The 22979-nt window shown below is 45.8% G+C and overlaps 2 protein-coding genes and 1 long non-coding RNA gene across 3 annotated transcripts; all 3 read right to left on the reverse strand.

The window, feature by feature from the left end:
* Nucleotides 1-575: 575 nt before the first annotated feature.
* On the reverse strand, nucleotides 576-1165 carry LOC133213647 (uncharacterized). Its single transcript, XR_009725854.1, has 3 exons — nucleotides 1053-1165; nucleotides 932-958; nucleotides 576-685 (listed from the first exon to the last, which is right to left on the reverse strand). It is a non-coding gene; the product is annotated as an uncharacterized LOC133213647 (long non-coding RNA).
* Nucleotides 1166-1516: 351 nt separating this feature from the next.
* On the reverse strand, nucleotides 1517-3300 carry LOC133213493 (mucin-16-like). Its single transcript, XM_061355721.1, has 6 exons — nucleotides 3097-3300; nucleotides 2923-2990; nucleotides 2328-2500; nucleotides 2207-2233; nucleotides 1820-1962; nucleotides 1517-1711 (listed from the first exon to the last, which is right to left on the reverse strand). Exons 1-6 carry the CDS (start codon nucleotides 3298-3300, stop codon nucleotides 1517-1519), a joined length of 810 nt encoding a protein of 269 aa, XP_061211705.1.
* Nucleotides 3301-5287: 1987 nt separating this feature from the next.
* LOC133213494 (serine-rich adhesin for platelets-like) lies at nucleotides 5288-20916 on the reverse strand. Its single transcript, XM_061355722.1, has 3 exons — nucleotides 20358-20916; nucleotides 5568-13205; nucleotides 5288-5520 (listed from the first exon to the last, which is right to left on the reverse strand). The coding sequence occupies exons 1-3, from the start codon at nucleotides 20914-20916 to the stop codon at nucleotides 5288-5290; spliced, it is 8430 nt and encodes a 2809-aa protein (XP_061211706.1).
* Between the last annotated feature and the right edge of the window lie 2063 nt (nucleotides 20917-22979).

The raw sequence follows: 22979 nt of genomic DNA on the forward strand, positions 1-22979 counted from the left end.
GGCCAAGTCTTGGGGCTTCCGTATCCATCCTTGTTTGGGAATCAGATCTCTGCCTTCATAAACTATGTGTGCATGGTGACCACGTACTGCTCTCTGCCTGTGTTAACTGTTTGGGGCTGTTAAGGATGGAGATGGCCAAGAAGAGCTTTACACTTCTTGGGACAACACTGTCACTGGCCAAGGTGAGAGGACCAAATGACAGGATATGACCTAAACTAGAAGAGCATCAGGGAATGTGCTCTAAAGCAGGAGAGCACCAGGGAGCACACCTGGACTCCTAAGTAGAGGCAGGAAGAGGGAAAGATACTGATGGGCCCCATCATCAGATCTTGGGACATGCAAAGGCACACTCAGCCACACTCCAAACCTGAAAGCTGTCTTTGCACATCCCAGGAACGCGGGGCCAATGCTGCTTCCCTGCAGGAGCCGGTTGAGCTGCCAAAAAGAGAGGTTTCGCAGTTGAGACAATGTAATTTCCTTACACTCTGTTCAAGTTTAGGGGGCTCCTGGGGCACAGCCATTGCTGTGCATGCACCGCTTACCAAGGTGGTCATGACTCTCCTTGTAGTGTTGAACTTTGCTGATCCCGGAGTGGCTAGGTCAGAATTGTAGGGGAGATTGGTGATGGTGAAGTTGATGGTGAAATGGTCGAGGGCTGCAGGTGTCGCTGGTGCATGGCTGGGAGCTGTAAGAAGCACAGCAGGGAGTGACAAGTTGCAAGATCAAGGATGTCAAAGCTCTGCCTGGGAAAGGCAGAGGTCTCCTGCCCAGCACCCCACCCTCCTGGCCCTGGTCTTGATGGGGATTTGCCTGGCTCCCTGCTTCTCCCAGAGATCACAAGCCCTGCCCTGTATTGGCCTTTCCCTAGCAGAAGAGCCCTTTCAAGCACTTGGTGCATGCTGAGCCCAGCCCGCTCCAGCAAGGCACTCACCAGGCAGGACTGGCTGTTCATTGTAACCTGGAAAAAAGAGAAAGAGATTGAGAGAGGGTCAGTGGCTGGAGCCTGGTTATGGTACGGGCCAGGGATGGCTTCAGAGAGGAGCATAGGTCACCGTTGACGTAGAGGCTGTCCTTGTCCAGGCTGTAGGGACCCAGCTGCATGATGCCTTTGGTCTTGTTGCTCACTTGGTGGTAGAGGCTCACCCTGTCCAAGGTCGGGTCTGAGGGCTCCTTTCTATACGTGCAGACGGCGTCCACTCTTGTGCTATCCCCTTGCATCACGGGCCTGGGAAACATAGCACTGACGTGAGCACCCTTCTCTGTACTCTCACTGCATGGCCATGCCTTGGGGCTTCCGTATCCATCCTTGTTTGGGAATCAGATCTCTGCCTTCATAAACTATGTGTGCATGGTGACCACGTACTGCTCTCTGCCTGTGTTAACTGTTTGGGGCTGTTAAGGATGGAGATGGCCAAGAAGAGCTTTACACTTCTTGGGACAACACTGTCACTGGCCAAGGTGAGAGGACCAAATGACAGGATATGACCTAAACTAGAAGAGCATCAGGGAATGAGCTCTAAAGCAGGAGAGCATCAGTGAGCACACCTGGACTCCTAAGTAGAGGCAGGAAGAGGGAAAGATACTGATGGGCCCCATCATCAGATCTTGGGACATGCAAAGGCACACTCAGCCACACTCCAAACCTGAAAGCTGTCTTTGCACATCCCAGGAACGCGGGGCCAATGCTGCTTCCCTGCAGGAGCCGGTTGAGCTGCCAAAAAGAGAGGTTTCGCAGTTGAGACAATGTAATTTCCTTACACTCTGTTCAAGTTTAGGGGGCTGCCTGGGGCACAGCCATTGCTGTGCATGCACCGCTTACCAAGGTGGTCATGACTCTCCTTGTAGTGTTGAACTTTGCTGATCCCGGAGTGGCTAGGTCAGAATTGTAGGGGAGATTGGTGATGGTGAAGTTGATGGTGAAATGGTCGAGGGCTGCAGGTGTCGTTGGTGCATGGCTGGGAGCTGTAAGAATCACAGGCAGAGAGTGACAAGGTGCAAGAACAAGGATGTCAAAGCTCTCTGTGGCAAAGGCAGAGGTCTCTGCCGATCTCCCCTCCTTCCCAGCCCTGGTCTTGATGGGGATCTTTCAGGCTCCCTGCTTCTCTCAGTCGTCACAAGCCCTGCCCTACACTGGCCTCTAGCCTTTGAAGCCCCTCATGGTGCGCTTGGTGCCTTCTGAGCCCAGCACCTCCTGCAAGTTACTCACCAGGAAGGACTGGCTGTTCATTGTAACCTGGAACAAAGAGAGAGAGATTGAGAGAGGGTCAGTGGCTGGAGCCTGGTTATGGTATGTTTCGGGGATGGCTTCAGAGAGGAGCATAGGTCACCGTTAACGTAGAGGCTGTCCTTGTCCAGGCTGTAGGGACCCAGCTGCGTGATGCCTCTGGTCTTGTTGCTCACTTGGTGGTAGAGGCCCACCCTGTCCAAGGTCGGGTCTGAGGGCTCCTTTCTATACGTGCAGACGGCGTCCACTCTTGTGTTATCAGCTTGTGTCACGGGCCTGGAAAACACATCACTGACGTGAACACCCTCCTCTGTACCCTGTTGCTGTACTGCCAGACCTTGGGGCTTCCACAGTCATCCGTGCTTGTCAATCACGTCTCTGCTTTCATAGCCTACGTGTGCATGGTGGCCAAGTACTGCTTTCTTAATGTGATAGCACCGTGAAGATGTTGAGGAATCACAATGCTATGTAGGTCTTTAGTTCATCTTGTTACTTTACTCTCAGTGCCGTGAGGCAAGAAGGCAAAATGCACATGTATGACATAAGACAGGATGGAATCAGAGAGTGGGACCTAAAGCATGAGCATGTCTAGGAGAAGAATCCTCCCAGCTGATCCAGGCAGAAACAGAGCATGAGCTTGATGGGACCCATCATCTGATTGTGGGACAGGCAAAAGGACACCGAGTCATATTCCAAACCTGAAAGCTTTTGTTTTGCATCCAAGGAGAGTGGGGCCAATGCTGGTTCCCTGCAGAAGCTGGTCAAGCTGCCAAGAAGAGAGGTTTCACAGTTAAGAAAATGCCATCTCCTTACAATCCCTTCCAGTTTATGGGGCTGCCAGGGGCAGTCATTGCTGTGCATGCACCGCTTACCAAGGTGTTCATGACTCTCCTTGTAGTGTTGAACTTTGCTGATTCCGGAGTGGCTAGGTCAGAATTGTAGGGGAGATTGGTGATGGTGAAGTTGATGGTGAAATGCTCGAGGGCTGCAGGTGTCGTTGGTGCATGGCTGGGAGCTGCAAGAAGCACAGGCAGGGAGTGACAAGGTGCAAGAGCAAGAATGCCAAAGCTCTGCATGGCAAACACAGAGGTTTCTCATAATTACACCTGCTATTTGGCTCTGTTCTATTTTTATAGAAACTGGCTGTCCAAATCATTTATTTTCACGTGGTCTTTGTTCAGAATTTAATAATTGATACAATACTTTCTATTTTAAGTATATATTTTATATTGTATTTATATCTTTAAACAACATTGCTCTGTGTATTTTTTTAAATGTCTCCATTATACGAATGTGTATGGTTAATTTTTAGTTTCACGAATAGGAGACATTATCTGCTTCGTCTTTTATTTCCTCTCAACTTAGAAATTTGGTTTGATTTTCAGTGTTCATGAAGTATTTCCCAATAGAAATCAGGAAGTCTAGAATCATGCTATGAAATGAGAGGCACTTTCTAAATAATACTAATAAAATAAGGGTTTGTAATTAACATCCTTTCTTAAGGGAGCAGGGTACTTCTAAAAGAAAAATAACTAAAAATATTTTGCATACTGACATGTTGAAAACAGGATTAATGGTAGATTGATAATAGTGAAACTTAAGAATTCTTCAGTGTGATACGTTTACAATTATAAGAAGTTGCTACTTTGACTTGACTTACTTGTTTTTGGAGTACTACTAACAGTGACTCCGGCCAGTGTTTCAGAATACACAGTAGTTGTGAGATCAGAAAAAGAAATGAAAGACTTCTCTGTTGTTGTAGCTGTGTGAGTGACAAGGGCAGCAGTGGATGGTCCGGAGAGGATGGAAGTCAGAGTAGCAGTCGTTTCAGCAGCTGGGATGCCTGTTTGTGTGGAGGAGAGGAATGCGGAGGTTGAATCAGGAACAAATGTATACGCCTGAGTGGAAGAGCTTGAAACCCCAGTTTCAGAAGGAGATGTAGATGTGATGGCAATGGTGGAGATTTCCTTCACAGTGGTGGTGCCCACAATGGTGCCATCAAGGGTAGACTTCCCTCTACTTGTAGAATTGGAGCTTGTTGACTGGGGGGAGGTGAGTGAAGATGTGGACCAAGATGAGGAAATGCTATCCACAGGCGTGCTAAGAATAACAGATGAGCTTGTTCCCATGCTGCTGGAGAACAGTGAGGAGGTTATCTCTAATGCAGAGGTTTCTGTTTGAGTTGAAGAGACCAAAGTTGTAGTGTCAGGAGGAGATGTTGCAGGGGAGACAATGGTGTAGTTTTCCTGCATGGTGGTTGCGGCGATCACAGTGCTTTCCTCCAGGGTGGATGCACCATTCCTGGTAGACTGGGAGGTTCTTGGAAAAGAGGAAATGGGTGTAGAAGTTGCCAAAGTTCTAGGACCAGAGGAGGATGATGTTACAAGGACTGTGGTGGGAAAATCAGTTATCTGTGCAGTTGTGGAGGTGAGAGCGGAAGCAGAAGTTGTTCCAGCTGTGCTGGGAGTGACTGCAGTGGTTGTTTGAGCTGCTGGGCTCGTTGTTGCCGTCTTGCTGGAGAACAGGGTGGAAGTTATCTCTAAAGCAGAGGTTTGTGCTTGAGTCAAAGAGGGTAAAGCTGTAGTTTCTGAAAGAGATGTGGCCGTGGAGGAGGTGGTTTCATTTTCCTGCATGGTTGTTGTGGCGATCAAAGTGCTTTTCTCCAGGGTGGATGCACCCCTGCTAGTAGCACTAGATTTTGTTGGAAAAGTTAAAGTGGATGTAGAAGTTGTCAAAGCTGTGTAAATGTTCTCCTCAGATGTGCTCAGAAGAGGGGATGTGGTGGCTGTAGTTGGGCTTGAGACTGGAGCAGAGGAGGATGAAGTTACAAGGACTGTGGTGGGGGATTCTGTTATCTGTGCAGTTGTGGAGGTGACAGCGGAAGCAGAAGTTGTTCCAGCTGTGCTGGGAGTGACTGCAGTGGTTGTTTGAGCTGCTGGGTTCGTTCTTGCTGTGCTGCTAGAGATCACGTAGGAGGTTGTCTCGAAAGCAGAGCTTTGTGCTTGAGTCGAAGAGGGTAAAGCTGTAGTTTCTGAAAGAGATGTGGCTGTGGAGAATGTGGCGTCATTTTCCTGCGTAGTTGTTGTGGCAATTACAGTGCTTTCCTCCAGGGTGGATGCTCTCGGGCTGGTAGCAGAAGAGGCTGTTGAGAGAGAGGAAATGAGTGTCGAAGTTGTCAAAATTGTGGAAATATTCTCGGATGTGCTCAGAAGAGATGCTGTGGTGGCTGTAGTTGGACTTGTGGCTGTAGCAGAAGACGATGATGTTACAAGGACTGTGGTGGGTGATTCTGTTATCTGTGGAGTTGTGGAGGTGACAACAGAAGCAGATGTTCCAGCTGTGCTGGGAGTGATTGCAGTGGTTGTTTGAGCTGCTGCGCTCGTTGTTGACCTGCTGCTGGACATCAGGGAGGAGGTTATTTCTAAAGCAAAGGTTTGTGCTGGAGTCGAAGAAAGTAAAGCTGTAGTTTCTGGAGGAGATGTGTTTGTGGAGACGGTGGTGTCCTTTTCCTTCCTGGTTGTTGTGGTGATTACAGTGCTTTCCTCCAGGGTGGATGCTCTCGGGCTGGTAGCAGTGGAGGCTGTTGACAGAGAGGAAATGGGTGTAGAAGTTGTGAAAGTTGTGGAAATATTCTCGGGTGTGCTCAGAAGAGATGATGTGGTGGCTGTAGTTGGGCCCGAGGCTGGAGCAGAGGAGGATGATGATACAAGGACTGTGCTGGGGGATTCTGTTATCTGTGCAGTTGTGGAGATTACAGCAGAAGCAGAAGATGTTCCATCTGTGCTGGGATTGACTGCAACGGTTGTTTGAGCTGCTGGGCTCGTTGTTGCTGTGCTGCTAGAGACCATGTAGGAGGTTGTCTCGAAAGCAGAGCTTTGTGCTTGAGTCGAAGAGGGTAAAGCTGTAGTTTCTGAAAGAGATGTGGCCGTGGAGGAGGTGGTGTCATTTTCCTGCGTAGTTGTTGTGGCGATCACAGTGCTTTCCTCCAGGGTGGATGCACCCCTGCTAGTAGCACTAGATTTTGTTGGAAAAGATGAAGTGGATGTAGAAGCTGTCAAAGTTGCGGAAATATTCTCGGATGTGCTCAGAAGAGATGATGTGGTGGCTGTAGTTGGGCTTGGGACTGGAGCAGAGGAAGATGAAGTTACAAGGACTGTGGTGGGCGAATCTGTTATCAGTGTTGTTGTGGAGGTGACAGCAGAAGCAGAAGAGGTTTCATCTGTGCTGGGAGTGACTGCGGTGGTTGTTTGAGTTGCTGGGCTCGTTGTTGCTGTGCTGCTAGAGATCATGTAGGAGGTTGTCTCAAAAGCAGAGCTTTGTGCTTGAGTCGAAGAGGGTAAAGCTGTAGTTTCTGAAAGAGATGTGGACGTGGAGAAGGTGGTGTCATTTTCCTGCGTGGTTGTTGTGGCGATTACAGTGCTTTCCTCCAGGGTGGATGCTCTCGGGCTGGTAGCAGTGGAGGCTGTTGACAGAGAGGAAATGAGTGTCGAAGTTGTCAAAGTTGTGGAAATATTCTCGGATGTGCTCAGAAGAGATGATGTGGTGGCTGTAGTTGGGCTTGTGGCTGGAGCAGAGGAGGATGAAGTTACAAGGACTGTGGTGGGTGATTCTGTTATCTGTGGAGTTGTGGAGGTGACAGCGGAAGCAGAAGTTGTTCCAGCTGGGCTGGGAGGGACTGCAGTGGTTGTTTGAGCTGCTGTGCTCGTTGTTCCTGTGCTGCTGGAGATCAGGGAGGAGGTTTTCTCAAAAGCAGAGCTTTGTGCTTGAGTCGAAGAGGGTAAAGCTGTAGTTTCTGGAGGAGATGTGTTCGTAGAGACGGTGGTGTAGTCTTCCTGCATGGTGGTTGTGGCGATCACAGTGCTTTCCTCCATGGTGGATGCACCCCTGCTGGTAGCACTAGATTTTGTTGAAAAAGATGAAGTGGATGTAGAAGTTGTCAAGGTTGTGGAAATGTTCTCCTCAGATGTGCTCAGAAGAGATGATGTGGTGGCTGTAGTTGGGCTTGGGACTGGAGCAGAGGAGGATGATCTTACAAGGACTGTGGTCGGCGAATCTGTTATCTGTGCAGTTGTGGAGGTGACAGCAGAAGCAGAAGATGTTCCATCTGTGCTGGGATTGACTGCAGTGGTTGATTGAGCTGCTGAGCTCGTTGTTGCCCTGCTGCTGGAGATCAGGGAGGAGGTTGTCTCGAAAGCAGAGCTTTGTGCTTGAGTCGAAGAGGGTAAAGCTGTAGTTTCTGGAGGAGATGTGGCCATGGAGACGGTGGTGTGATTTTCCTCCATGGTTGTTGTGGCGATAACAGTACTTTCCTCCAGGGTGGATGCAGCCGTGCTGGTAGCACTAGATTTTGTTGGAAAAGAGGAGATGGGTGTAGTTGTCAAAGTTGTGGAAATGTTCTCATCAGATGTGCTCAGAAGAGGGGATGTGGTGGCTGTAGTTGGACTTGTGGCTGTAGCAGAGGAGGATGAAGTCACAAGGACTGTGCTGGGGGATTCTGTTATCTGTGGAGTTGTGGAGGTGACAGCGGAAGCAGAAGTTGTTCCAGCTGTGCTGGGAGTGACTGCAGTGGTTGTTTGAGCTGCTGGGCTCGTTGTTGCTGTGCTGCTAGAGATCATGTAGGAGGTTGTCTCGAAAGCAGAGCTTTGTGCTTGAGTCGAAGAGGGTAAAGCTGTAGTTTCTGAAAGAGATGTGGCCGTAGAGAAGGTGGTGTCATTTTCCTCCGTGGTTGTTGTGGCGATTACAGTGCTTTCCTCCAGGGTGGATGCTCTCGGGCTGGTAGCAGTGGAGGCTGTTGACAGAGAGGAAATGGGTATCGAAGTTGTCAAAGTTGTGGAAATATTCTCGGATGTGCTCAGAAGAGATGATGTGGTGGCTGTAGTTGGGCTTGTGGCTGGAGCAGAGGAGGATGAAGTTACAAGGACTGTGGTGGGTGATTCTGTTATCTGTGGAGTTGTGGAGGTGACAGCGGAAGCAGAAGTTGTTCCAGCTGGGCTGGGAGGGACTGCAGTGGTTGTTTGAGCTGCTGTGCTCGTTGTTCCTGTGCTGCTGGAGATCAGGGAGGAGGTTTTCTCAAAAGCAGAGCTTTGTGCTTGAGTCGAAGAGGGTAAAGCTGTAGTTTCTGGAGGAGATGTGTTCGTAGAGACGGTGGTGTAGTCTTCCTGCATGGTGGTTGTGGCGATCACAGTGCTTTCCTCCATGGTGGATGCACCCCTGCTGGTAGCACTAGATTTTGTTGAAAAAGATGAAGTGGATGTAGAAGTTGTCAAGGTTGTGGAAATGTTCTCCTCAGATGTGCTCAGAAGAGATGATGTGGTGGCTGTAGTTGGGCTTGGGACTGGAGCAGAGGAGGATGATCTTACAAGGACTGTGGTCGGCGAATCTGTTATCTGTGCAGTTGTGGAGGTGACAGCAGAAGCAGAAGATGTTCCATCTGTGCTGGGATTGACTGCAGTGGTTGATTGAGCTGCTGTGCTCGTTGTTGCCCTGCTGCTGGAGATCAGGGAGGAGGTTGTCTCGAAAGCAGAGCTTTGTGCTTGAGTCGAAGAGGGTAAAGCTGTAGTTTCTGGAGGAGATGTGGCCATGGAGACGGTGGTGTGATTTTCCTCCATGGTTGTTGTGGCGATAACAGTACTTTCCTCCAGGGTGGATGCAGCCGTGCTGGTAGCACTAGATTTTGTTGGAAAAGAGGAGATGGGTGTAGTTGTCAAAGTTGTGGAAATGTTCTCATCAGATGTGCTCAGAAGAGGGGATGTGGTGGCTGTAGTTGGACTTGTGGCTGTAGCAGAGGAGGATGAAGTCACAAGGACTGTGCTGGGGGATTCTGTTATCTGTGGAGTTGTGGAGGTGACAGCGGAAGCAGAAGTTGTTCCAGCTGTGCTGGGAGTGACTGCAGTGGTTGTTTGAGCTGCTGGGCTCGTTGTTGCTGTGCTGCTAGAGATCATGTAGGAGGTTGTCTCGAAAGCAGAGCTTTGTGCTTGAGTCGAAGAGGGTAAAGCTGTAGTTTCTGAAAGAGATGTGGCCGTAGAGAAGGTGGTGTCATTTTCCTCCGTGGTTGTTGTGGCGATTACAGTGCTTTCCTCCAGGGTGGATGCTCTCGGGCTGGTAGCAGTGGAGGCTGTTGACAGAGAGGAAATGGGTATCGAAGTTGTCAAAGTTGTGGAAATATTCTCGGATGTGCTCAGAAGAGATGATGTGGTGGCTGTAGTTGGGCTTGTGGCTGGAGCAGAGGAGGATGAAGTTACAAGGACTGTGGTGGGTGATTCTGTTATCTGTGGAGTTGTGGAGGTGACAGCGGAAGCAGAAGTTGTTCCAGCTGGGCTGGGAGGGACTGCAGTGGTTGTTTGAGCTGCTGTGCTCGTTGTTCCTGTGCTGCTGGAGATCAGGGAGGAGGTTTTCTCAAAAGCAGAGCTTTGTGCTTGAGTCGAAGAGGGTAAAGCTGTAGTTTCTGGAGGAGATGTGTTCGTAGAGACGGTGGTGTAGTCTTCCTGCATGGTGGTTGTGGCGATCACAGTGCTTTCCTCCATGGTGGATGCACCCCTGCTGGTAGCACTAGATTTTGTTGAAAAAGATGAAGTGGATGTAGAAGTTGTCAAGGTTGTGGAAATGTTCTCCTCAGATGTGCTCAGAAGAGATGATGTGGTGGCTGTAGTTGGGCTTGGGACTGGAGCAGAGGAGGATGATCTTACAAGGACTGTGGTCGGCGAATCTGTTATCTGTGCAGTTGTGGAGGTGACAGCAGAAGCAGAAGATGTTCCATCTGTGCTGGGATTGACTGCAGTGGTTGATTGAGCTGCTGAGCTCGTTGTTGCCCTGCTGCTGGAGATCAGGGAGGAGGTTGTCTCGAAAGCAGAGCTTTGTGCTTGAGTCGAAGAGGGTAAAGCTGTAGTTTCTGGAGGAGATGTGGCCATGGAGACGGTGGTGTGATTTTCCTCCATGGTTGTTGTGGCGATAACAGTACTTTCCTCCAGGGTGGATGCAGCCGTGCTGGTAGCACTAGATTTTGTTGGAAAAGAGGAGATGGGTGTAGTTGTCAAAGTTGTGGAAATGTTCTCATCAGATGTGCTCAGAAGAGGGGATGTGGTGGCTGTAGTTGGACTTGTGGCTGTAGCAGAGGAGGATGAAGTCACAAGGACTGTGCTGGGGGATTCTGTTATCTGTGGAGTTGTGGAGGTGACAGCGGAAGCAGAAGTTGTTCCAGCTGTGCTGGGAGTGACTGCAGTGGTTGTTTGAGCTGCTGGGCTCGTTGTTGCTGTGCTGCTAGAGATCATGTAGGAGGTTGTCTCGAAAGCAGAGCTTTGTGCTTGAGTCGAAGAGGGTAAAGCTGTAGTTTCTGAAAGAGATGTGGCCGTAGAGAAGGTGGTGTCATTTTCCTCCGTGGTTGTTGTGGCGATTACAGTGCTTTCCTCCAGGGTGGATGCTCTCGGGCTGGTAGCAGTGGAGGCTGTTGACAGAGAGGAAATGGGTATCGAAGTTGTCAAAGTTGTGGAAATATTCTCGGATGTGCTCAGAAGAGATGATGTGGTGGCTGTAGTTGGGCTTGTGGCTGGAGCAGAGGAGGATGAAGTTACAAGGACTGTGGTGGGTGATTCTGTTATCTGTGGAGTTGTGGAGGTGACAGCGGAAGCAGAAGTTGTTCCAGCTGGGCTGGGAGGGACTGCAGTGGTTGTTTGAGCTGCTGTGCTCGTTGTTCCTGTGCTGCTGGAGATCAGGGAGGAGGTTTTCTCAAAAGCAGAGCTTTGTGCTTGAGTCGAAGAGGGTAAAGCTGTAGTTTCTGGAGGAGATGTGTTCGTAGAGACGGTGGTGTAGTCTTCCTGCATGGTGGTTGTGGCGATCACAGTGCTTTCCTCCATGGTGGATGCACCCCTGCTGGTAGCACTAGATTTTGTTGAAAAAGATGAAGTGGATGTAGAAGTTGTCAAGGTTGTGGAAATGTTCTCCTCAGATGTGCTCAGAAGAGATGATGTGGTGGCTGTAGTTGGGCTTGGGACTGGAGCAGAGGAGGATGATCTTACAAGGACTGTGGTCGGCGAATCTGTTATCTGTGCAGTTGTGGAGGTGACAGCAGAAGCAGAAGATGTTCCATCTGTGCTGGGATTGACTGCAGTGGTTGATTGAGCTGCTGAGCTCGTTGTTGCCCTGCTGCTGGAGATCAGGGAGGAGGTTGTCTCGAAAGCAGAGCTTTGTGCTTGACTCGAAGAGGGTAAAGCTGTAGTTTCTGGAGGAGATGTGGCCATGGAGACGGTGGTGTGATTTTCCTCCATGGTTGTTGTGGCGATAACAGTACTTTCCTCCAGGGTGGATGCAGCCGTGCTGGTAGCACTAGATTTTGTTGGAAAAGAGGAGATGGGTGTAGTTGTCAAAGTTGTGGAAATGTTCTCATCAGATGTGCTCAGAAGAGGGGATGTGGTGGCTGTAGTTGGACTTGTGGCTGTAGCAGAGGAGGATGAAGTCACAAGGACTGTGGTGGGTGATTCTGTTATCTGTGGAGTTGTGGAGGTGACAGCGGAAGCAGAAGTTGTTCCAGCTGTGCTGGGAGTGACTGCAGTGGTTGTTTGAGCTGCTGGGCTCGTTGTTGCTGTGCTGCTAGAGATCATGTAGGAGGTTGTCTCGAAAGCAGAGCTTTGTGCTTGAGTCGAAGAGGGTAAAGCTGTAGTTTCTGAAAGAGATGTGGCGGTGGAGAAGGTGGTGTCATTTTCCTGCGTGGTTGTTGTGGCGATTACAGTGCTTTCCTCCAGGGTGGATGCTCTCGGGCTGGTAGCAGTGGAGGCTGTTGACAGAGAGGAAATGGGTGTAGAAGTTGTCAAAGTTGTGGAAATGTTCTCCTCAGATGTGCTCAGAGGAGATGATGTGGTGGCTGTAGTTGGTCTCGAGGCTGGAGCAGAGGAGGATGATCTTACAAGGTCTGTGGTGGGCGATTCTGTTATCTGTGCAGTTGTGGAAGTGACAGCAGAAGCAGAAGATGTTCCAGCTGTGCTGGGATTGACTGCAGTGGTTGTTTGAGCTGCTGGGGTCATTGTTCCTGTGCTGCTGGAGATCAGGGAGGAGGTTGTCTCTATAGCAGAAGTTTGTGCTTGAGTCGAAGTGAGTAAAGCTGTAGTTTCTGGAGGAGATGTGTTCGTGGAGACGATGGTGTAGTTTTCCTGCATGGTTGTTTTCCCGATTACAGTGCTTTCCTCCAGGGTAGATGCAGCCGTGCTGGTAGCACTAGATTTTGTTGAAAAAGATGAAATTGATGGAGTTGTCAAAGTAGTGGAAATGTTCTCCTCAGATGTGCTCAGAAGAGTGGATGTGGTGGATGTAGTTGGGCTTGTGGCTGGTGCAGAGGAGGATGAAGTCACAAGGACTGTGGTGGGGTATTCTGTTATCTGTGGAGTTATGTAGGTGACAGCGGAATTAGATGTTCCAGGTGTGCTGGGATTGACTGCTGTGGTTGTTTGATCTGCTGGGCTCGTTGTTGCCGTGCTGCTGGAGAGCAGGGAGGAGGTTGTCTCTATAGCAGAGGTTTGTGCTTGAGTCGAAGAAACTAAAGTTTTAGTTTCTGGAGTAGATGTGGCCGGAGAGATGGTGGTGTAATTATCTTGCATAGTGGTTGTGGCGATCACAGTGCTTTCCTCCAGGGTGGATGCACCCGTGCTGGTAGCCATGGAGGTTTTTGGAAAAGAGGAAATGGGTGTAGAAGTTGTCAGAGTTGCGGAAATGTTCTCATCGGGTGTGCTTAGAAGAGGGGATGTGGTGGCTGTTGTTGGGCTTTGGTCTGGAGCGGGGGACGATGATGTTACAAGGACTGTCGTGGTGGATTCTGTTATTTGTGGAGTTGTGGAGGTGACAGCAGAAGCAGAAGATGTTCCATCTGTGCTGGGATTGACTGCAGTGGTTGATTGAGCTGCTGGGCTCGTTGTTACCGTGTGGCTGTAGAGCAGGGAGGAGGTTGTCTCTAAAGCTGAGGTTATTGTTTGTGTCGAAGTGCATAAAACTGCAGTGCCTGCGGAAGACGTGACATTGTTAATCTTTGTTAGTTGGTTCTAAAGTTCTTTTTTCAGTAAATATATCTATCTGAGCATTCCATAAACTCAAATTCCTTCCTTTCCATTGATTAATCATTCTCCTACTAATTTTCAATTCCTTTTTGTCCTCCTCAGTGCTCAATAAGTTTTGGCAAATCTGATTTTGTACTTTCTAGTTAGTTATTACATAACACCTCCTTGAGAAATTTATGCTGTTATAAGTTTTTTAGTATATTTCACTAAGGAACAGACCTCAGAATAGCAATAGATACCCAAATAGGTCAATAATAAGTTTAATAAATAAACTCTTTAGAAGTCAAACACTTTTCAAGCTGCTTTGCATGTATGTTTTTATACTGTATACTTTTTTCAATTTTCCTGAACTGGCAGTACCTGAACTTTTTGCTAGTCATTGACACCTACTTTGGTGACTGACAACACAATGCCTGTGTCTTTGTCAGCCTAGAAGAATTACTCTCTTCCTGTGAGCTATTTGCAAATGCTCAAAATTATTCAGATTGAGTTTTTCTAAGGTGGGGTCATTCTACTCATAATCCTTTACAGGAATCACACCCCATGCCTCCACAGTTAGGTTCAGCTCTGTAAGTCTGGTATGCATCTCTTCCTGTGATGAATACCAGCCTTGCTAGGTAACACCTGTGATTGACACCCACTAGGAAACTAATAGCTTTAATGTTTTGCCTCTGTTAGTGCTGCTACAGAGATAAAAGATGGGGAAAGGAAGAGCTACTCAGACCAAGCTATTCAAAATTTAAAGAATCATTATCATATTCCAGCACCCAAGCCAACAATTTCCTTGTTGTCACACTATGCTAGATGGACCACCGAAGAGAAGAATTTGTGTGGACTTTTTCCTGGAGATGTTCAGCTTGCACTGCTGGAAGATCTGAGCTTACTGTCCAGCCACCTGGAACAACTTGGTTGTGAGCCACTTCCAGTCTAGAGGCTGTATTGCCTTGTGGAGAGGGAACTGTGGGGTCCTGATGGACAAGTAGTCCATGAGCCAGCAGTGTGCCCTTGTATCCAAGGCCAATGGTATCTTGGGCTTCATTAGGAAGAACATCACACTGGGTCAAGAGAGGTAATCCTCCCTCTCTACTCAGCCCTTGAGAGGCCTCATTTGGAGTACTGTGTCCAGTTTTGGGCTCCGCATTACAAGAGATATATGGAGCTCCTGGAGCAAGTCCAGTGAAAGGCTACTAGAATGATTAAGGGTCTGGAGCACTTCTCCTGTAAGAAAAAGCCCAAGGCAGGTGGGCTGGTTGAGCCTAGAGAAAAAAGGGCTCAGGATCTATATGTATAAGTATCTGAAGGCAGGGTGTCAAGAGGATGGGGCCAGACTCTTCTCAGTGGTGCCAGACAATAGGACAAGAAGCAAAAGCAAAAAACTACAGCACAGGAAGTTCCAGCTGAACATGAGGAAGAACATTACTGTGAAGTTGATCGATACCATTGGAATAGGTTGCCCAGAGAGGCTGTGGAGTCTCTTTCCCTGGAGATATTCAAGAGCTCTTTGGACATAATCCTAAGCATTGTGCTCCAGGTGACCCTGCCTGAGCAAGGAGCTTGGGCTGCCTGACCACTGGTGGTCCTTTCCAACCTCAACCATTCTGTGATTCCATAACTAACATGCTGTGTAAAGCAAACTAATAAACACTTCTCCTTATCATGACTTGTAATCTATGATCCAGTGCTAAGCAAAGCACAGCTCTATACTTTATACACAAAAATAATGCCTTGCCCTTTCCCTATTCCTTCATCTTTATGGTCTTTTTAGATGCCAGTCATTCAAGTGAGACTCTAGCATTTCTGTGCATGGAAGGAATATTAGAAATTACAGGCACGATAATGTTGATGTTTACAACAAAATAAAGCTTCCAAAGTTCAGAGGCAAGAGTCAGTGAAGTCCATTCCTTATCCGAAGAAAGGATGCAGTTCTGTGTAACTATCAGATATACTCCTTTTTTTTTTTTGTAAAATATGGGATGCTGGAATCCCTGTACCATGTGGTGTTTATATATAAAGGTCAATATTAACAACTGGTTAAATTCTGCCTTTTTCTCTGTACTATCTTAGGGGTTTAAGCCATTCATGCAATGTTTAATAGATTTGTTACTGGGATTTTTTTCAGAAAACCAAAGGAAGGGACCAAACACAATGAATTAATTTTGTCTTGTATCTTCATCTGATGTAGCTGCTAAGTCTGTACCTTGGTATCAGTATTTTCACAATGTTCCTGTGACACAGAACAATGTTTGCTGTCTTTACAATGAGATGTATGATTTGCTTTCAGGCTATGCATCCAGTTTCTGGCAGAGAGGGCCAGTGATTCACAAAGGCTAACCTCTATATGGCAATCAAGTCCTCTAGCCAGCAAACTGGAAGCACATGTTTGTCTAACAGTAACTGGATATATTCACATGTAAGCAGTAATTTTGCACACACTAAACTATTGAGACTGAGTTGCAAATTAGAAAACCAAGGAAATGGTGCAGTGGCAAAAGGCAAACATTTTCACATTCAACTGGCAGAATGTTGTCCATTTAAAATCCTTTTGAAATCCTTGTGCAGATTTCTGTACACCAACTAAAACAAAAACAGCCAAAAGGCTACTGGGAGAGAGTAAATTAATCTAAATTCATTCAATTTTTATATTATGCAAGTGTTTTGGAGCCTGTATAATTTAAAGCAATATTTAGCAACTTCTGCATTTCCCCTCTAATTCAGAATTAAAACAGCCTTAATTGCCTTTACTTTAAAACTAATATTTATTTTAGACAATTAGATTTATACTCCTTTGAGTAACTACTACCACCAAACTGCTATTCTGTATAGAAATCAAGTAATTCACACTTGAATTTTCAAAAAAAAAATCTTGAATTTTATGATGATTAAATGTCTTCTAGATTTGCAATTCAGAATTATTCACAAAGCTAATTTTCATTTTATAAGAAATATAATTTCAGTGACTTGAGCATTCCAGAGCCTCACACTCAGAGCCTCAGTCATTTTGTTGCCATTGAAAATGTCATTCTAGATTTTCAGTTTTGTTTTTTTTTTTGTGGGTAAAAAAGTATTTCTAGCTCGATTATTTTCTCAAAACATTTATTATTTGGACTCTCCTCTTTTTATGAGTTAAAAACTTAACTGAGAATCGTACACAAGCAGTTTACAAGGTAAATATTAATATCTCTCTCATTCTTTTAATAAAACATAAGAAATGAACTTTGGTTGCTGAAAACAAATATGACAGTTTATGTTCTGTCTTTTGCTAAGTGCTGTATCCTCATTTATATGCACCATATGTCTCCCTCTCTGTTATTTTTTCCTTCTCACTGAAGAAAACTTGAGTAATTTCTGCGTGCTAAGAAATAACAAGGAAATGAGCAATGTAATCATGCCAATCAAAAGTATATGGCAGAGGGGTTTTCACTTGTATCACAAGGTAAAATCTGAATAGATTTAATTAACAGTTGTCCTGGTTATTGTTTGAAGAAGTTACACAGATACAAATAAAACACGCTCTCTTTGGTTATTGTTTGTAGTGGGAGTAATTTCATTGGAAAAATAGGTAAACCTTTAGAGAATATATTGAAAGGAGTCTTTCTGTTAAAGTAGCAAATAAATGAAGCTTACCTGAAAAGCAGCATAATGCTATGATAATAGATATAAGTTTATGCTTATATCGAGATAAATTTGTTGTCCAATCCATCTTTTTTTCTTGAAAGATTATAGTTTTACCAGATAAGTCCAAAATTCCCTTCAGTATCTGCTGAGCTCTCGGTAGCACGGAAATAACTCTCAGCACCAGGTGAAGAAGATGAGTCTGATGGTCAAGGTGAAACGTTCTTAAACTAAAGCACCTTGCATAATGCCAGCACCTTGTTGAGGGTTTGGAGAGGGACACACCTGCTTGTACCTTACAGCCCAAGGATTTTAAAATTAGAATATGGTACTTTCCCTTTAGGTAAGGTAAATAAGAAACTTGCTGCTTGAAAAGGTCAGTGTGTGTTAATCTGAGCATGAAATGATCAGGAATGGGGACTAGTCTACACCCTTAAGAAGGCCACAAGCACACATTCATCTCTTAGACATTTAAGGTCAGGGTGGGCACATAACAGAAAGAAAGACAGCGGGTTTGTTGAGCTTTACATTTCAGTATTACAATTTCCTTTTACAGATAATGAGAAAACATTTTCTGATGCTATTTTGTGAATTGCTGTATACTAGGAAAGGCCCAATTTGATTGTCACATCATTGGTCACATCCTTCCTAGCATAAGGAGCCAAGATTATATCCACTGTTGTAATTGCAGATGGACAATTTTGCTTCATCTCAGTGGTCTCCTGGATTTCTTCCATTGTTGTTGAATGAGAGAATGGGTAGAAGGATTCAGGAGAAGATCTTTGAGGGAATGCACAAAAGTAAAGAGGTGGATAAAGTGGCAAAATGCAGTGAATTCATGCGCTACTGTCAGTAGGTAACTGAAGTAGTAGATAACAGCATTGTTTAAAGGATTGCCACATCCAGGAATTCGAAAGATCATTAAAATGCTTTTCAACTATTTTAGACCATCATCAATATTGAATGAAACTGACATTTTGTGCATCATGAAATCATGATTTTCAGTTGACAGAGAGTATGAAAATAGACAGGTATACAGACTCTGCTTGACTTTGCGTTCCCTCATGCCTGAACTCCTGTTCTTGTTCTCTTTCCAGAATCCTGATTCCTTTTCCTCTCACACTTCTTTCTTGTTCAAGATGAACCCAGGGAAAAATAAAATAAAATCTTATGTGTGTTTTCTGTTAGATTCTAGTTAACAGTTCTAATTAACCCATGTGTTTTGTTTAGGGAAAGGGCCAACATCTTTTTAATACCTGCTTCCTGATGGAGCGGCTTGGTTGCCAATACAGTGCTAGGTTTAGAGGTGGATGTTTGTCTGTATGACCACGAAAGTCTCTAGCATACAATTATATTTCAATCAGCTGGTGTATGAGTATTAGTGTAATACTTAGTTTGACTGGATTGAAAAATCACATTATATTTGCTGTGCTGTAGAACTCGTAGGGTGCAGGTGTGCTTTGAATATCCAAATTTTTTTCTGAATGTTTGAGGTAATTTACATGAAAAGTGTCCTTTTCACAGGTAAAGAACTAGTAAACACTGGCTAATATATTTCTAACAAAACTAAAGTAAATTTGGTTTTCCAGCTTGAGGAACTGAATGGTTCTTATAAGGCCCAGATTCATTCACATCGATATTATTTCTCTGTAAAACACAGTTTTCATTTGTTGATACGATACAAGGACACTATTAATTGCTTGGTTTGCACTGGTTGAATAACACATAGAGATTAAAAGTTCCTTCCAAAGTTTCTGAAATTACAGCAAGCACCTATGTCATAGTCTGAGGGGCTGACGTGTGTGTGTTCCTGCCTGGTTGTGCAAGCTGTTAGGTAAGTTGAACAGTCCTTGACCTTTCATCAAGTTAGTAAGGGAGAAAGAATTTGTGATTCACAATTCATTTCTTCTTGCTTAGCCACTGTCATTAACATGGTCTTTCTTTTGCTTATCTTTATGCATAAAAAGAGTTAAAAAATCAGAGGGGAGGGGAATAATCCCAGCATACTGGAGAGTCACTTGGAGAGTAGTTGCAAAAACCATGAAGGTAAATCAAGTTGCAACAAAGGAGTTTGGGGAATAATTCTGAGGTGTATGCAAAAAGACACAGCCCCCGTGTTTTCATTTTGAACTTTATGAATAGCCAGTGGAGGCTGCTTTTTTTTCAATCCACTGAGTATCAAAACCCTAGATGGGAGGGCTACACAGGGAGATACATCAAGAGGCAGCCCTGATACTACTGAAAAGGAATAGAATTCACTTGCAGAACATACACATGGAATAAGGTGCTGTCACAAACTCTTTGTGATATAAAGGCAATGGTTGCTACATGGGATGACATGAAATCCATGTTATTTTCATGAAGTCTCTAGTATTGTTTCCATAAGCCAGCAGAATTTCCTTTTAAGCAGAACTCAAGTGTTTGTACCTCCCTGGTAGCAACACCTAGTTGTGTACACTCCTATTTCTGCACATGTAATGAAAGTGAAGGGAAAGGCCTGACTAGTTTGGAAAGAATGCAGCACCTTCACAAAGGCTGTTGGTAATTTCCTTTTTAAGCCTGCCGTTTTAACCAGGAATGAACTTCCCTAAGAGAAACTCAGTTCTGAAAGAGGGATAATTCTTGCACTTCTGCTGGCGCAGCAATGGAAACCTTAGTGGGTAATCCTTTCCTAAGTAGCTTGGAAAGCAATTTGTCATAAATTTCATTCTTTGACTGTTCTATATTAACGAATACTCACGAAACTATGATTGATTAATCAGGTTTTACCAGTCTGTTTTGTAACTGAATACTTCCTTCTGGTGGTATTGACGAAGAACTGCATTTTGAACACAAACCAGGTAAGGGCTGGGGAAGGAAGGGATTTCTCCTATTTCCGTACTAATTTATTTCCATTTACTTCTGGATTAGGGCACTGTTTAAGGGGTTTTTGTTCCTGTCTGAGCAGAGATCCTCTCAACACCTCCTTTGCCAAGCTTATCCTGCATCCAGAAACTAACTCTGACACAGTTTAACTGCCTAGAAGCCATAAGAGAACACAGTGCAACATAGATGGACTATCAAGGGAAAAGAGCAAACTAAATAGAGAATTTGGGCAATGTTTCCTGTGAGTGCACACTCAGACAAGCTCTTTCAGCTGTTGAGGGGCAGAAATCTGCAGTCAAGTTGCTACCCCTGCCCTGAAGCCTGAGTGACTGGAGCATTCCTTGACATCTGCACAGAGGGAACACTGAATCTGCAATAGCAAACAAATGTATCTCCACAGCACAAAGAGTTTCTAAGGATTAATATGTCACACAGAAAAAGTTTCCAGAAAAATCATCCCCAAATCTCCCTAGCTTAAGGAATAGTAACACATTTCAGATGACACCCAGGGAGAGAAAGCACCTCTGAAAGAAGATGATCTGACCCAAAATGAACAGTACTAAATGAGAGAAAAGAAACAGATGATCACTCTTACTCAACAAATCCTTAAAGCCTCTTACCTGCAGTGATGGTGCCCAGCCACGCCACGCCATCCGTCCCTGCGGTGGCCATGGAGGTCGGTGTCCTCATGGTGTGAGTGAGGCTGGGCAGCTCTATGGGGCTCCCTCCAGAACCCACTGTGGTCCCCACACTGGACACCATGACATCTGCCAGAGGCAAAATGCTGGCTGTGGAGGGGTCCCACGTGCTGCTCCTGTCAACCAGAGGCACAGCAGGGTCAGCTGTGTGGCGGAGACCCAAGGCTGTGGCACTTGAGGAGCTGTCTGAGGCTGGCTGGGGAGGCATCTGTGGAGAGCTCATGCCTTCCCTCTCATAGATGGAGGACAGTGGTGTCACGGTGGGCTCTGGGGAGTGGGTCAAGGGGTCCATGGGCATTGCTGTGGTGTTGAGGGTTTGGTGGCCCACTTCATCTGAAGCACTTTGCCTAAGGAGAGGTGGCTTGGTCAGACTTTTGTCTTCCACGGTTGTCTTTGTGCTTGTTCCCAGGCCATGGTTCTCCTCTGAAACTGTTACTAGTCCCAGCACTGTGGGTTCAGCCTCTTGCGTCGTTGCCCCCATCGCTGCTGGTTCATTGGTGCTGTGCACCACGTTGCTTGTACCTGCTGGTGAAGTAAATGGGTCTCAATACTTCAAATGCCTTCATAGTTGCCCTCTCTAAAAGAGGTTAACGACTGCAGTAAACCTAACCTCTCATCACAGGGCATATGCCACAGGCTGCTCAAGCTTTAACTATTTTGGACTCATTTTCTCCCTCTTCTTCATTCTCAGAATAATACACAATTACTAGAAAGCATCTCAGTTATGTTCTACCTTGAATTCATACCTCTGCACTGTATGCACATATTAGGTACAAATGCTTTCCAGGAAAGTTTTTAATAATCTCTGCTATTAATCCTAGCTTAAATATAGTTAGACATAGATGTGTAGATTTGACATACAGATACACATTCACAATTCCCTTTAAGAAAACTTCCCCCTTCCTTATAAAAGCTTAACATTTTCCCTGGAGCATTCTATGAAATAATTAACACAAGGTGCACCCTACCTGTTGCGCATATGTTGAAATACAATGCCAAGACTATGAGTATATTTTGTATGAAATACTGCATAGAGCAATGTTTCCAAGTCATTTTGTTGTCTTGAAACTACTTGTCCAAGGGAGGGATTGCTTCAGGCTCCTCGCAACTCTGCTACCTCTGCAAGCAAATTCCAAATGTTATGGAAGTCGCTCAGGCAATGCAAGCATGTTGCTCTGTTAGCTGAGCTGCTGACACACCTTAAAGTCCTGCTTAGTTTAAGAAACTGTTGTTATCTGGGCAAGAAGGTTGTGGACCCAACATGTTGATTTATACTTAGAAAAACGCAGTCACATTTGTGCATCTGTTGGAAACTTCCCTGAGGATCCATATTGCCCAGCTAAGTCTGGGTATGCAAAAATGGATTTGTAAAGAAAAAGCATCTGAAATGGAGGGAAGGGAAGGAAGTGGAAAGGAAGGGAAGAGGGTTTGATGGGCTGAAGATTACTTAGGAAATAGGCAATTTAAAAAATACCTCCTTTGTAGTTTTGAGATTCTCCAATCAACCTCAAACAGTTCTTATACTTCAGGCAGAAATGTGCTAAACCCACGATACTAGGACAGATGAGATGCACATCCCTGCCTCTTCTGCTTCTATGCCAGCAACAGAGGGATGAATTGAGATTATGGTTTCACAGGTGTGAACCACTCTGCCTCCTGATTTCCAGTGCTGTTGCACTGAACCTAATGTACTGAAACTGTCCTTCTGCCATTTCTTCAGATGAAATTCAGCTACCCAGAGAGCTGAATCACAGAATCAAGTCATAGAATCCCAGACTGGTTTGGGTTGGAAGGGACCTTAAAGTCCATCCAGCTCCAACCCCTGCCACGGGCAGGGACCCCTTCCACTGGAGCAGCTTGCTCCAAGCCCCTGTGTCCAACCTGGCCTTGAGCACTGCCAGGGATGGGGCAGCCACAGCTTCTCTGGGCACCCTGTGCCAGCGCCTCAGCACCCTCACAGGGAAGAGCTTCTGCCTAAGAGCTCAGCTCAGTCTCCCCTCAGGCAGGTTCAAGCCATTCCCCTTGGCCTGTCCCTACAGGCCCTTGTCCAAGCCCCTCTCCAGGTCTCTTGTATGAAATCACAATCTGGAAAATACTTTGTGTTTGTTTCCAGAATGAAAACCACCTCAGTTAGTATTAAATTTACTATCTGACATGGTGAAGGAGTTGCTGTCTGGAGATTGTTCAGTAACAGTCTCTGCTCAAGGGCTGTGTTTGTCTTTGCATCCTCACTGTGTGCATGCCCTGCTGAATCAATCAAAACAGGGTCTCTCCTTGCACAACATGTGGGCCACTAGAGGCCATCCTATACCTCATAAACTGAAGTAGCAAAGCATATGGAAATAAAGGCCAACAGAAAGGAATCATAAAAGATTAATTAAAGTCCTGATACTTTCCCAGCAAACCAAGCAGCTTGTTTGGTGAGAGGTTGTTCTTTACTTGCACCCTTATGATTTTGGTGCTGTTTTTCCCTGAAGTATTTGCTACTGATGCAGCCAAGTTGCTGCACTGCCCTAGACTCTTGCTCCCATTAGCAGTGTAAAT

Source organism: Neopsephotus bourkii, unplaced genomic scaffold (genome assembly GCF_033783945.1).
Source record: "Neopsephotus bourkii isolate Nb327-2 ecotype Australia unplaced genomic scaffold, CSIRO-AGI_Nbou_v1 NB_838, whole genome shotgun sequence".
In the NCBI taxonomy this organism is placed as follows: Eukaryota; Metazoa; Chordata; class Aves; order Psittaciformes; family Psittacidae; genus Neopsephotus; species Neopsephotus bourkii.

Bases quoted from the DNA above. Each gene is read 5' to 3' on its own strand.
- LOC133213493 (XM_061355721.1), bottom strand. From the start codon at position 3,300: ATGCAGAGCTTTGGCATTCTTGCTCTTGCACCTTGTCACTCCCTGCCT. The intron at 2,991-3,096 runs GTAAGCGGTGCA...TCTTCTTGGCAG, and splicing joins GGAGAGTCATGAACACCTTG to CTTGACCAGCTTCTGCAGGG. The intron at 2,234-2,327 runs GTGACCTATGCT...TCTTTGTTCCAG, and splicing joins GGACAGCCTCTACGTTAACG to GTTACAATGAACAGCCAGTC.
- LOC133213494 (XM_061355722.1), bottom strand. From the start codon at position 20,916: ATGGGGGCAACGACGCAAGAGGCTGAACCCACAGTGCTGGGACTAGTA. The intron at 13,206-20,357 runs GTAAGAGGCTTT...CGTCTTCCGCAG, and splicing joins GCTGGGCACCATCACTGCAG to GCACTGCAGTTTTATGCACT. The intron at 5,521-5,567 runs GCACAGCTGGAA...ACAACTCCACAG, and splicing joins AACCACTGCAATCACTCCCA to ATAACAGAATCACCCACCAC.